The sequence below is a fragment of the Helicoverpa armigera genome, chromosome 26 (assembly GCF_030705265.1).
Source record: "Helicoverpa armigera isolate CAAS_96S chromosome 26, ASM3070526v1, whole genome shotgun sequence".
NCBI classification, from domain to species: Eukaryota; Metazoa; Arthropoda; class Insecta; order Lepidoptera; family Noctuidae; genus Helicoverpa; species Helicoverpa armigera.
In genome coordinates, this window is record NC_087145.1 from 7,530,385 (window position 1) to 7,545,118 (window position 14,734).

At 35.8% G+C, this 14,734-nt stretch overlaps 1 protein-coding gene across 1 annotated transcript in view; it reads right to left on the minus strand.

Annotated features, from left to right (window-relative positions):
- Nucleotides 1–14,734, minus strand: part of LOC110372635 (muscle calcium channel subunit alpha-1) — a 75,950-nt gene that overhangs the window by 8,336 nt on the left and 52,880 nt on the right. The window contains exons 12-39 of the mRNA XM_064041713.1: nt 14,580–14,695; nt 14,156–14,271; nt 13,574–13,676; nt 12,897–13,048; nt 12,261–12,471; nt 12,027–12,147; nt 11,776–11,861; nt 11,600–11,703; nt 11,173–11,342; nt 10,669–10,819; nt 8,635–8,770; nt 8,202–8,368; nt 7,547–7,634; nt 7,075–7,182; nt 5,474–5,526; nt 5,226–5,363; nt 4,993–5,107; nt 4,751–4,881; nt 4,345–4,570; nt 3,921–4,019; nt 3,389–3,421; nt 2,409–2,594; nt 2,001–2,103; nt 1,746–1,915; nt 1,505–1,602; nt 1,330–1,418; nt 1,098–1,238; nt 677–842 (exon numbers count right to left, since the gene is read on the minus strand). Coding sequence (XP_063897783.1) covers nt 677–842; nt 1,098–1,238; nt 1,330–1,418; nt 1,505–1,602; nt 1,746–1,915; nt 2,001–2,103; nt 2,409–2,594; nt 3,389–3,421; nt 3,921–4,019; nt 4,345–4,570; nt 4,751–4,881; nt 4,993–5,107; nt 5,226–5,363; nt 5,474–5,526; nt 7,075–7,182; nt 7,547–7,634; nt 8,202–8,368; nt 8,635–8,770; nt 10,669–10,819; nt 11,173–11,342; nt 11,600–11,703; nt 11,776–11,861; nt 12,027–12,147; nt 12,261–12,471; nt 12,897–13,048; nt 13,574–13,676; nt 14,156–14,271; nt 14,580–14,695 — 3,577 coding nt within the window. The remainder of the gene's footprint in view (nt 1–676; nt 843–1,097; nt 1,239–1,329; nt 1,419–1,504; nt 1,603–1,745; nt 1,916–2,000; nt 2,104–2,408; nt 2,595–3,388; nt 3,422–3,920; nt 4,020–4,344; nt 4,571–4,750; nt 4,882–4,992; nt 5,108–5,225; nt 5,364–5,473; nt 5,527–7,074; nt 7,183–7,546; nt 7,635–8,201; nt 8,369–8,634; nt 8,771–10,668; nt 10,820–11,172; nt 11,343–11,599; nt 11,704–11,775; nt 11,862–12,026; nt 12,148–12,260; nt 12,472–12,896; nt 13,049–13,573; nt 13,677–14,155; nt 14,272–14,579; nt 14,696–14,734) is intronic.

Here is a 14,734-nt window from a genome sequence, read left to right on the forward strand (position 1 = left end):
AATCCTCAACTTCACCAGACGTGGATAAAGATATTTTTGTATCCCACGAATGGTTTCTGATTGTATGTGTATTCTCGATTTTTATATTTGTTGAACGTGTCCTAAAATTCTAAACGCCAATTGTGAACCAGATTCGGGATTAAAGGACGCAAAACGGATACAATCAAATAATTTTGAAAGAGAATTTTGAATAAATGCTAGTTTTTTGCATGATTCACAACCTCCAGACCAATTTTGGTTTTGTTAACTGGCAGACAATTTGATGCAAATATTTCTTCAATTGTGTTTTTATTTGGTAGCTTATATCTGTCTAGAGGATGTGTATCAAGCACTTAATGAATTAAATCGGTTTTATTGGCCTCAATAATTGACAAAAAACAAAGTCTTTCCTAGAAAATTATAGGAATGATGAAGGCTTGTATTAAAACCGATTTAAAGTAAAAAATCTAAATTATAATTTTAAATATGATACATGATGGTTTAAACTTGTTGGGATCTCGGCTTTATGTATAAAAATAATTTCAGATTCCACACGTTCCTACGGGCTACCTTAGCCAATCTGAATCGATTAAATCATCATATATCATAAAAACATAGATAAATCTTATTTAAAAACTTGCCAATAGAAGAACGAGTAAATAATATAAAAATAATATTTTTTCCTAGTTTGACTGACCTTCTGAAGTAGTCCTGAATAAGGAAGGTGGCATAGAACTTGCCCACGGTGATTTCGTTTGGATCTCCCGGCGGTGGTACTACTTGGTCTAGCAGTTTTGGAGATGTTCGCTTCCAAATCTTTTTGATGACCGCTCTCAGTTCTGTGTTGCAGTCGTCTATGTTGCCTGTTACATAAACGGTATTTGGTAGTCTTTAGATACATTTATAATTTACCCCTTTTCTTTTTTTCTACATAAAGAAGTTATGTGCAAAAATACTTACAGCAAATTTCAATAACCTATCCATTTATTTATGTGTTTACTAGAGGCTATTTGGCTTAAGTAACTTTTATAGGGCTTACATCGAAATGCCACATCTGGTAAACTAATCAGCAGCAAGGTTTTTAAAATTAGCAGATGGACGTTATGTCTTTTACTTACCTTCAGTTTTGATCTTGAGCGACGTTCTAACGACGGCAAATAGCGTGGCGTTGAAGAGTACAGTGCCATCAGAGTTCAGCGGCATGTTCATAGACACAAGTCTTTTGCACGCCACGCGGTGCGGACATAACTTACCGAAACCTACACAAAGGACAAAGGAGATATTGAAACATATAGAGGCTCGTTGTTAAACTAATCTTTTGGTAAGATACAAAAGGAAAATTAGACTCACCTAAAGGTGGGCTTATTTTTCTTAATAAAGTAACTACATCTAAATGTTTTATTCTACCCTTTGCATCAGGGTCATATTCACTCCATAATCTGAAAAAAATAACAAATGTTCATCACTAATATAATGGCTTTTATTTAGATAGCTAAGTCTGGTATAGAAATGTGTCTGAAGTTACCTTATAAATTCATCTAAGTGGTGTGGTCCCAATATTGACCAGTCTCTAGTTAAATAGTCAAAATTATCCATAATGACAGCCACAAACAAATTGATGATCTGAAAGACAGAAAAGACCATAAAATCACATCAAAACAAACCAGATTACACAAAAGAGATTCAATAAAACAACTCAAAAAATAAACTGTTGTTGACCGTTGTAATCAATGCGTTGAAACAGACACGTTTAAACTAGAACTCACCAAAAAAGAACAGAGTACGTAGAAACTAATGAAGTATGGAAAAGCGAGCACGCTGCCGCATGTACCACCGGTGTCTTCCACTTCCACATCACCTTCCTCATGGTAGTTCTTATCACATTTCACTTCAGGCTCTGGGGATACTCCCATCATTATATCTTGCCATGCCTCACCTGCAAAATAAAAACAAAGTCAGCAGTCCAGTTCCTCAATCAGTTTCCTCCATTTGCCATGTTTGAGGAAAATAGTATTACATACCAGTCGCAGATCGAAATAGAACAAGTAAAGCTTGAGGAAATGTCTGGAAGTGATTGTTTCTTGTGATCGGTGAGTCATCATCTATCGCTATTTTTCCGAACACCTGCAACGAAAAACATCATCAATATATGAAAAGTTGTCCCGTACATCGGAGAGCGTCCATCGGTCCTGCGTCTGATCTCTCTCCGGTTGTGTCGGATTGCCGTCCCATCGGACTATAAGAGTTAAGGAATAGTGAGTGCATCTGTGTCAGCGCAAATGCTTGTGCACTATAATATATCCTAAGCCAACTGCTAATTTCCTTACATGAGAACAGCTGCCGTAGCCGATAATCGGCTAGGAGCACATCATCTCCTATCAATCTTGTAATATAATTTGAAGGTTAAATAAATGTTTTTGGACACATACCTGCATCCCAACTACAGCATAAATGAAGAACAGCATGAGGATAAGTAGAGCGACATATGGCAGTGCTTGAAAAGATTTAATGAAAGTCCAGAGCAATGTCCTGATGCCTTCACCCCTGGATAGGAGCTTTACCAGCCTCATTACTCGGAAGAGTCGGAAAAAGTTTATTGATGGTATTGAGCTTTCCTGTAATGATGCAGTTGATAGGTTAGATTAGATTCATCCTTCAAGGAAGTTACTATTAGCGAAAATCACACTGGAAATCATTATTGTAGGCACGTTATTGATAATGTTGGCCCTTATGCACTACTAGGTATAGCTTCACGATGCAATTTTAACGGGATCTGACTTTCTGGATATATTAATAAATCTAGCTACCCAAAAGATGTCGTCGTCGCATTCATCTCTTATGAGTCTGTAAATAAAATATGTTTTTTTTTCTACTATGTATGAACGTATTGCTTGATCATGAAATTCTAGCAGACTTTATGTTGGTGATTTTTCAATGACTGTTTCAAGCCATTTAAGTACAGCTTCTACTTCATTGCTGACTTCTTCGGTGCATTTCTGTGCTGCAACTGTTGTGCCGTGATCAGCCTCCTAGTTTTCACTAGAAGGTTGCGTTGTATGGATTATGGCTTTAGCGTTACTGTCCCAAAGTTTTTCATGACACACATTTAAAGCACCATCTTTTATGTCAGTTGCATCATATCATACAACAATAAAAGCTGTTATTTCCATTTTGTTATCTCTAATTAAGTGCGGTTTCATCTAGACAGTGGTTTTTATTTGTAGGTATTTTGTGTTAGGTTATTTTTAATCAGTTTTAATACTACAACTATTCTAAATTTAATTGTCAACGTCATTTGTTTGTTTATCTTTTTTATAAAGGTTGGCAGTAAACTCATTTAGTGAAGCCTGTTTTATAATGACGTTAACAGTATCTAAGTTAAAACAATAAGCGTGAAAGCGTTTCTTACCTTGACAACGTGTGTCCTAGGCATGCCACTTCCCTGAAATCACACGATCGTCTTCAATGGCGATTGCAGCAGGTACATCTTTAGTGAGAGCTTTAGCATCTGTTGTTATTACAACATCGATATTGTTGCCCATGCTCGGGACAGTAACTATGCTGTCTGGGTTTTGGAATGATCAATTTTATCGTTGGATATTTACAGTTTTATCTTAGCTTTGTTTTAATTGTACGTTTTTATTTAAATACCCAAGCTTATTTTTTATGAGATATGGTGTTATATCTGGGTTTGTTTTAGATGAATTAATGACAATACATAACTTTGTATCTACGTGGAGTCAATTTATTTTTAAAATGGTTATTTCTTACAAAGTTCATAAAAAAACCTTAGATTTCAAGCAAAAATTCTAGAATTAACTAAGCCTAGGATTGATAAACTATTTGAATTTGATATTAATCAATTGGTCATTCCAAAACAAGACAGCATAAGTGAAAGTGTAACTAAGAAGTGTATCTATAGAAGTGCTCCGTGCCGTTACCTGGTTCTTGAGTTCGTTTACTTGGGAGACGACGATGTCGATGATGCTACCTAGCACGATGATGAAGTCGAAAGTGTTCCACGCGTCGCCGAAGTAATTCTGTAGAGATAATTATATTTTGTTCAGATTTTAATTGATTTTAATGATTGTTTAAAATATTATTTTTCCTGCCTTGTTCCTAGTTTTATATGAGATCGGTTCAATAGGATTTCCGCTTCCATTCCTCTGTGTCCCCTCCTTCTTATCCATGTGATCTTTAAGACAGTCCATCCATGTTTTGTTCGGTCTTCCTCTCTCTGTCCATTCATCCACATTCAAACTTAACACACTCTTTCTTTCATCCGTTCTCTTACATGCCCATGCCAATTATTAATTAATAAAATTAAGACATAAAACATCCTTGACATAATTCAGCAGAACCTACCTTAAACCTAAAAGCAGCTAATTTAAATATGAACTCCAACGCAAAAACAGCCGTGAACAGCATGTTTAACAGGTCCAACGCCTTGCTGTACTCATGGGGCTGGTTGTGGTACTTCATGGCGAGAGTGATGGTGTTTATCATGATCAGCACGAAGATGGCGTATTCAAACGGCTGTGACGTCACAAACCACCATACTTTGTATTGGATCCTGTGTTTTGGTATGTATCTGGAAATTGATAAATTGTTCAAGAAATTTGGCTCAGGTAGCAAGACATTTCGCCTGATTTGGCTTATAAAAAAAATAGATACAAAAAAGGCTAAACTGATTTTATGCCGAATTTCGCCAGGATAATTTAATTTAGTCGGTTTAATTTAAATAAGTAGTATGGTATGACTGTAACCTTACCTTCTAATAGGTTTAGCTTTGAGTGCAAATTCTATGCAGTTTCTCTGGTTTTTATCTAATTCACAGTTTTTATATTCTTGCTCACCCTCGTTTTGGAAGGTTACTATGACGAAACCGACGAATATATTTACCTAGAAATATTTGAAAATATGATCATCACATTTTGAAATAAAAATCATTCCATAATACTTTTATAACTGTGTTTTAATGGAAACAGAATTGACCGTATTGTTTGTACTCACCATAAAGAAGGCAATTATAATAATATAAATAATATAGTAGGCTGCAACAATTGGACGGAAGTTAGTTATGGGACCCCGATCTTCAGCATTCGAATCTATAGAGACGTACAATAGCCTGAAAAAGAAAAAGTATGACATATCTACCTCAAATACACCAAGATCGACATAATCTCAACATTCAATCATCAACGAATATAAAAAGAAGTAAGTCATCTACATATATATCCGCTTACCCTGGCCATCCTTCAAAAGTAGACACAGTGAACAGAGTGAGCATTCCTTTCATTACATTATCAAAATGGAAATCATAACGCGTCCATTCCCTGTCTCTCACCATATAGTTGCGATTCTCAAATACTAAATACGTTCCCCTAAAATAGTAATGTACATTTGTCAATACGCTTTACCAATGTCGACAACATTATCAAAACAAAAAATACTTTTTAACTGTTAAAATCTTAAATGAAGGATTAATACTCACTGACATTCATCCTTTGTCATTTTAGAAATATCATTACACCTAAAAAATTTGCCCTGAAACAAAATCTCAGCGATTAAATCAATGACAATATCATCATGATGCTACATTAGTCACATGCCACGACATCTAAAATGTGTGCAGCCAATTTTGAAAATATAAGTACCCATTAAAATTTCCATATGAACCCATTTCTCATGATAAAATCTTACAGAATAAGCATAGTATTTACATATTGCCAAAAGGTTGATGTTATTGTTAGTATTCGGGTGAAACTTGACGATCTAACTATGACTTTTCCTACGCTAGAAGCTTTTACAACATCGTTGTTAGTACATGCGACATTTATGTTACTACTGAGTACAATTAGGACACGTAACATGCTTTGGAAGATCTTCAAACTTAGTTTTATAACTTCAGACAATTCAATTTTTTGTTAAATCAGATGTAAGTGTGTCATGACTGTAGTTGATTTGTTAAATTTTTATAAGTTTGAAGATCGTTTTGCAACTACCAACAAAGGCTCACCTTAAACAACTGTACACCGACCACAGCAAACATAAATTGTAATAAATACGTAACTAGCATTATATTTCCTATAGTCTTAATCGCTACTATCACACACTTCACCACATACTGTTAACGGATTCAGTGAGTTAGTTGTCGGGGCATACGTTACCAGGGTAGGATTCCATGTCCAGTTACCACGCAGCCACGGAAACATAAGGGGACAAGCAAACCAAGTTTAATCACATGGGATATCTTACAGGGGCCGTGGGGACCACGCCAGTGGCTAAGGTTAGAACTTCATCTCTCAATAAACGCCAAGGTAGGGGGGATGGTTATAACTTCTAACATAAAGGAAGAATTAGTCATCTAAATGATTGGTCTCACATATACTACACCTTTGGGTTGTATTAATGATCACATGCTTCAACTAATTGACGACATTGAAATTATAAATACTAATAAAATTATTTCTACTGACGATTTGAACATGCTGATCTTGGATTTTTGTTTTTTCGATTAACTTTTTTGTTGTATTGTCAACTGGTTTAGGTTGGCTAATGATTTTTGATGAACACAGGAAAAGTTTATGAAGCATGTCACAGTATATACTTTTAAAATGAAAAGGGGTAAAATTGCAAGCTTTCCAAATATATATCGTATGGAAGCTTAGCAGACACATCAAAATATAAAGCATAAGAGTTAGTTGAAGCTTATTATAAAATAAAAAAAATTTAGTAATAATCCTTAGGTCTGCTTTTGAGTTTGCTCGTTTACAGACATAAGCCAATTACAAGTAAGTATATAGAATTTTGAATTCTTAAATCACACCGTGTGGAATTTTAAAAGTGTGATATAAAAATAAATAATTTAAGTGGCATCAAAGCCAATACAAAAATAAAATAATCATGAGAAATGAGTAAGAAATAAGAGAAGAAGACGAAAGAGTGTAAAATAAAAAGATTAATACCCAAAGGTGTATTGAAAAGCTATTGTATATCGGTGATATATTCATTTATGAACGTGTATTCACTCGTGGCCACACAATATATAACGGAGTTGGTGTGATTCTTGAGGATATAGTGTTTGCCCCCTACCTTGAACATTTGGACTCCCATGACAGCGAACATGAATTGCAGTAACGATGTTACCAATAATATGTTGCCGATCGTTTTGATGGCAACGATCACGCATTGTACAACGTGCTATAATCACGGAAAAATCATATGTACTTTCATAATATATCATAATACATAGTGCCTGTATTCCACAAAGGTTCAGGGAGAACTCCTATAAATGGTAACTGTTATTTTAAAAAACCAAGGAAAGCTGTCGCTAGCAATCGTGTTTTTCATTTAAAATTAATCATTTCACATTTTACCAAATAAGGGAATTGAACCCTAGGACTCGTACGCTGCAGAAGAACTGTCTAAATGTCTCCATAGTTAAATGATACCATCATATTATCATCCATGTATACAAATTAACTGTTTGTGCATTAGAGCTGTGCTATTAACGTTAAGAATATAAAAAGATAGGTATTTGCATTTCTCTTCAACGTATACTGACCTTAAGGCCCTTGGCCCTGTTGATGGCCCTCAAAGGCCTCAGCACCCTAAACACTCGCAATATTTTCACCACCGATATACTACCGGACCTGGAATCAATAACAGTGAATGATCAGTATAACCAATCAGTTCAAAACTCATACTCTAGTATGGAGTTCTTCATTATGTAAAACTCTATAATTTAAGATTAGAGTAACCAGTTTTCCAGTTTTATTTGTATCATTGAAAAACTCTAGTTTTAATCATTACCCAATACTATCATCTTCATTCACCATGTTTTATCATATTTTACAGTTCAGCTACTTGGCAAAAATTTCTTCTGAATATTACTGCATTTTTTTGCAACTTTTCAGGTGAGACTGTGATGTTATAGTTATCGGCACGAATCTTGAGCTCTGACCTACATCTGCACAGAAGTGATTTATTAGCAAAGAACCAATCCCGAGTGACGGCTATGACGCGATGAGCTGCGGGCCAATCACCGCTTTAGCCTGCTCCCGCGCCTCACTTCATACCACAAAAGGGACTCAATAAATTACTTCTGCGCAGGTGAAGGTCAGAGCTCAAGATTCATGCCGATAAATATAATATACAAACAAAGAATCTAGAAGACAGAGTTACTTCTGTAAATACTACAAAAGAAAATAGTGACGTACTTAAAACTCATAGAGACTAAAGAAACGCAGACGACGAGCATATCGAGCACGTTGAAGGCGGAGCGCAGGAAGGCACCCTGGTGGAGGATCAGCCCGTACGTGATCAGCTTCAGGAACAGCTCCAGCGTGAAGATGCCCGTGAAGAACACGTCGAATTGACTTAGTAACTGGAAACAGTAAGTTTTTAGCTGCAGTTAAATTATTAATGTTACTAGCAAGAATTACAAAGTGTTGTGAAAGTTTCAAAAAGACATCTAAAAATCCTTACTAATGTAGATGCTAAATACGTTGAAGAAAATTCTTCTGAATGAGCTTTAAAACGTCAGATACAGGTGTTATAAGACAATAATATTATGTATTAGTAAGGCCCTTGGTTGAACCATAATTAAAATAAAATGCTATCAAAATCTAACTCGTAATCAAATATACTAACCCAGTTCCTAAACCCATTCTGTGCAGCATCCAGCGGGTCTTCAGCAGCCAACATGGCGGAAGACAGCATGATGCAGACAAGGATGATGTTTCCGAAGGTCGATGATGATGACATCTTGTAGCAAAACACTCGGAACCTAGCATTGAAGTAGTATGTCATGACATTGGTAGATATTAGATTATTATTCAAAGGAAATACGTTAGAAATAGCTCATCTGCATCAAAATGATACAAAGAAAGGACATAGAACTGAATTAGTAAAATAAACAATTGAAGCTTGATCTAAATTTGAAATATTGCGAAAATCCATTGAATAAAATTTTATAGCAAAAGTTCACCTTCGTTTGAAAGAAAGACAAATGTAAGAATTTATTTTTTGAATTATAATGTTTAAAATTAGTACTTAAAATATAACATTGATATACGCACATATAAATATTCTAGACACATGTTACAAAAATCAGTGATATAAGCACATGCATTGAAATCGGGCAAATCAAAATAATACAGAACACACCATGCATGCATGCAACAATTCGATTTAAAACAATCATTTTTCTGAATCGGCCATTTTGGTGTATAGTTTTTACAGCTAAGACGATCATGCATGAACAAGCATGCGAATTGTTCGGGAGTAAACGCTACAAACCAAAGTATGCCATTCAGAGAAAATTTTCATGAGTTTATCTAAGGGATTTCAGGTCATGCTTTGAAACCTATCATCTAAACAAATTAACACACCTAACTGCTAATGGGAAACACAGATTTTGGTACCCACTATACTCATTGCTGGAAGAGAATGTTCATCTAATTTTGATTATTCCACACAAAATGGAGGTTACGATCGTGCAAAACGAGGACACATGAATGAAGACGATGATGTTGGAAACAGTACTGCGAGGTTCAAAGAAAGAATGAGGAGTCTTAAATTTTGAAAAATATAAAATGAAAAACTACCAGACAGTTTACCCATCGTATTTGGTAAACGTGATAATTTTGATCAACTGAAGATAACTGTTGAGTCTAAAACATGATACAAAATAAAGAAACCAGTAGATTGATGAAAGAATCCTGTGGATTAGGTTTAGGGGTACACTACAGGGAGATACAGTTTCCAACAGACACAGGGACAGTCACAGTCGATGATATGTAACGCCAATCACTGCAAGGACAACACAAGGCCAATCGACACAATGAGACATGGGTACCACCAGGTGATGCAGTCATCACCATTCACCTGTTCGTCGGTGAGAATATGAAGAAACTACTAGCGTTCGGTATAGGCGGCGTCTGATTTGGCATATTCAGTTCTGACACTCGCCGCGGTCTGGCTGTTACCAGTGTGCCCTCTTCTTCAGATTGACCGCCATCTTTGTGAAGGAAAATGACAGAATTTTCTAAACTATCGTCTAGCACTAAAGTTATTTTAATCCTAGTATTACCAATAGTCTGTCTATCGCTATTGACCATGCCGAAATCCCTGTACCTAGAATACCTCAACTAATAAATAATCAAGTAATTATAGTAATGCTGAATTAAACGCAAACACAAGTGTAGAAATGAGCTAAATGTGTAGAAATGGTAAATAATAAATTATTTTTTTAATAATAATTAATTTAGTTAAAAGAAGAGAAAGACGTAAGGCATAAAGTAGAAAACGAATTTGTCTTTGATAGTGATGGTAAATTGAATAGCTTTGACAAAGTAATTGTTGTAAATATCGTGCTTACGACGTAGGTAATACAAAATACGAATAATCATAATAAAGATACTTGTACATTAATGTTCAATGATCTAACCGCTTACTTATCTTTAATAACTAAAAAAAAATCATTATCAGATTGACACACTATATTCACACAGCTCGATGACATATGAAATACAATAAATATACTGAATGATATAAACAAAAAGCTATCAGAAGAACATCATGAGCACGAAATCCAAAAACAACCATCAAAGACAAATAAAAAAACAAAATACGTAAAAAAATAACATCTAAAAAGTTTCTGTTAATCTTCTGTCCCCCCCTAACCTGTTGGTCTTAGCAAATATGAAGAAGGAGGTGGCATCAGGTATGGGTTTCTTAGTGTCGCAAATATCGACTTCCGAGAGGCGTCGCGGCCGCGCTGATGAAGTCGTGGGCTTACGTTTCAGTCGAGGTTCTTCATCCAACTCTGTGTTCACTGTTTTTGGTTGGTTAGCTTATTTTAAATTTGTAATATCTGTTTCACCATGCTTGGTAGCAAGTGCAGTAGTGTTATTAACGATAGGTTCTGTAGATTTAGGATTTACTTTTTCATTGCGATTTCTTCCAATCTTTATAGTCTCCACATTAATTAGAGAGAAAATTAATTTGATTTACAGTCAATAATGAATCCATAATCTGTTTAACAGGAATATCAATTAAATTCGAATACAAACTGAGAGTTACATTAAAGTAAGGTTTGAGTAATTTAAGCCCCATCCCAAAATATTTTTACCAAACATTTGAAAGTGCTATTGCCGAGTTTAGATCTTATTCCTAAAACTACTATACCTATATGGTTTCTCTGATGACCCTCCATCATCTCCTGGTCCTCTCTCTCTTGTTCCTCTTCAGCTCTCTCGATAGCTTCGTTCTCTTCGTCTATGATTTCATCCATTTCTCCATCTATCTCATCTTGCTGCTCTCCTTCTGAACCTGTTTCTTCGTATTCTCTTTCAGAGCTGGAAATTATAATATGGCTTTAATTCTTACTCGTAAAAAGCTGAATCGCTATCAATCGATCAATCAAACAAAATAATTTCAATTTGCACAAGATATGTTCCATGTTTGCAAATTATCCTGGGCCCTTACTGGTAAAATCTAAGTATCTATCCACTATCGTCAACTAAAGCTAAGTTACATAATTAGTGCAGTATGAGACAATGGTTTTTATCTTACTAATAAGGGAGATTTATGCGTGTTAATAGTTTTTACTCACTTATCCGACGTATACACATCATCATCATGTATGTATTCATCATCAGTATCTATATGTACACCTTCAGCTGCTGCCACACTACCACCTTCTTTCTCTTCAGGCGCCTGTGGATTATCATCATTGGAATTTAGTTCTTCTGTTTACATTGTTACAGTTGAATGTTCTGTACCACTTACCGTTTCTTCTTTTTCTATATTGGTCAATGATTCGGCGTCTGCTAAGTTATCTACGGCGATGGCCAAGAACACGTTCAGTAGGATGTCTGTTTGGTTGGTAGTTGAGGAAACGCATTTTATTTGTGGAAACTGCTAAAAACATTTTTTCCCAATTGGACTTTCTGATATAGGTAGATTAATTAAAGTTACGAAAGTTACTTCAGAAGACTAAAAACTAACTTTATTTGAACGAATTTGATTGAAAAGGATACAGTTACCGCAAATGAATAGAATGATGAAGTAAATACAAGCTAGAATCCCGGGTGTGCCCACTCCACCATAAGCCTTAATGCCCTCGTACATCACCGCGTTCCAATCTTCACCTGTTAGAATCTGGAAAACAAATTTGGATAATATATTGAAGATTAACCAGCTTATTTACACTATTAACTAGGGAACAGACTTGCTAGATTCGTATGCAATATATAAAAATTTGGTATAAGTACCTGAAATACTGTCAGCAAAGCTTGCCAGAAGCAATCAAAGTTGTGCCGATCCTTCTCCTCCACTGGGTCATAGTTGAACTTCCCCCCGAAGACCTGCATGCCCAGCAGCGCGAAGATCATGATGAACAGAAACAGCAGCAGCAAGAGTGATGCGATCGACTGGATAGAGTTGAGGAGAGACGCTACCAGGTTGGAGAGTGAGCGCCAATATCTGGAAAGATAAGAATCTTTGAAACATACTGTATTATGTTAACAAATAGATTTAAACAAAGATCTCAGATGCTAGAGTTTAAAACTAATTTCAAGCCTCAAATAAAGTGTAACATTGAAGATTATGTTCCTCAGGCATTCAAACACATTCATCTCATGCAGTTGGATCAGAGAATGTCTGACTATATTTAACTACGTCTCACATTTAGAAAGAAAGCCTTTCCCTACATGCCAAACATCTCAATCAGTTCATGCATTTGTTTCCTTTCCCTGCATGCTTAAACGGCAAGCATGAAAGCGTAACAAACTTTCGCATTTATAATACTGCTAGACTAGAAGTTTTTAAAGTTAGTATAGAAATTGGAGATGATAACACAGAACAACTACAATCGTTTCTCATCATGCAGATATATTGTCATTACTTACTTGGTAACCTTGAAGACCCTCAACAGCCTGACACACCGCAGCACAGAAATACCAAGAGGAGGCATCACCTCAGTCTTCGTGAGCACCATCTCACTGATAGACCCGATCACCACAAAACAGTCGAACCGGTTGAACAACGAGACGAAGTAACCCTGGAACATGTTGGGGGGCAACTTAACGGGGACGAAGACGGTTAATATGAAGTCTAAGGAAAGAAGAACAGCAACGAAAGCATAGGCGGTAAGCAAAGGTTATTTGCGAAGAGTGTGTGTGAGGGTTAGCTGGGTGAGAAGGATCACACTGTCACGATGTAGAAACAGAGAAAGTTCATTGAACTTATTCTTAAACTTCGAGATCTGTATGCGTCGATATCGACTGAAAAGTTAAAGTAACTTTACGCGAAGGAGTTAGTATGTGATCCGTCTGAATTGGGTATTCGATTATTTACTTACCAATATTTATTTTATCTTCATCTACATTTTAATTAGCTATTCCACAGATGGTTTCCACTGTTGTTTACCTTGTCGTTTCAAACTACACGACACATGTCTAGGCACATCTTTGTCTGATCAAATACCCAAAAGTGATAAGCTGCCAGTTTGGCGTATGAAACCATGAAAAGTGATAAGTAAGAAGAAGATAGTAACATCTATTAAGCTTAAAACTAGATTACTTACTTGCAAACCCAAGCTGTACATCTTGACTAACATTTCCAAAGTAAAGAGGGCCACGAAGAATGCGTTGCCGTATTCTTGAAAGAGATCCAACCATTCTGGCTGCCTGTAATGAAGAAGTTTTGGAAATGCATGAGAATAACGATCAAAAAATTAACTAGAGGAACCAAAAAGGAAAATCAAGATAGACCTAGGTTAGGTATCCTATTAATATTCGATGATTCAAATAGCAAAACCAATAAGTGGAAAGTGATAGTGGTAAAGTTCTATATCTAAACTTCGAATTATACAGGACCAAGTCTGTTCCTAGGAACTTAGATTCATTGTCACACTTGTAACTGTTAAGATACGACCCCCTGGTAGAAAATAGCATGCAATTTATTGGTCTTAATGATCTCACCAATAACTATGTCATCAACGTAAACGATATTGATTAATCTAAAAGAAATGCTAAGATATGGTAAGAAAGAACGTTACTTGTGAGATGACGGCAGATAGAAGAGTATGGAAGGAGAAAACATGCTGCGCCGACCCCAAATAAAATTGGGATAAGGGCAGGAGGATGATGATAAAAGGAATACTTACTGATAGTGTTCACTAGCTAACACGACTGTATTCAAAAAAACGAGCACTATGATCAGCCAGTAGAAAGTTTGCGACTTCACCGCTTTTCTGCACGCTCGCTTCATTCGACGATTTACCTGAAATAGTATTTGTTTTTTTTACGGCTATTTTTATTACATCCCAATTAGTATTGGCTATCGTAACTAAAAGATAATTATTTACTAGCTGTTTCCTGAGGTTTCACCGTCCCGTGGCAACTATTCCTCGCACATCGCTAAAAAGTAGAAGATGAGCAATGTTGATGCTTCTAGATTTACAGAATAATCTGGACGTGATCTGGATTAAATGAGTATGTAATGTCTAGTACTTTAATCATGTCATTAAGAATAACACAATCTTTAGGTAGCTTAATGAGAACTAGTTTACCATATTCTACATTACTTACTTTATCGAAATCCTTTTTCCAGACTTTGCAAATGGATACCTTCTGTTGTTCATTGGTCTCTATACCGAGGTGGTCTGTCGAGTCGTGCTCATTCTGCGTCTGACCTGAAATGTATTCTGAAAAATATTATTTCAGAGTGTGTTCTATTTGTGATA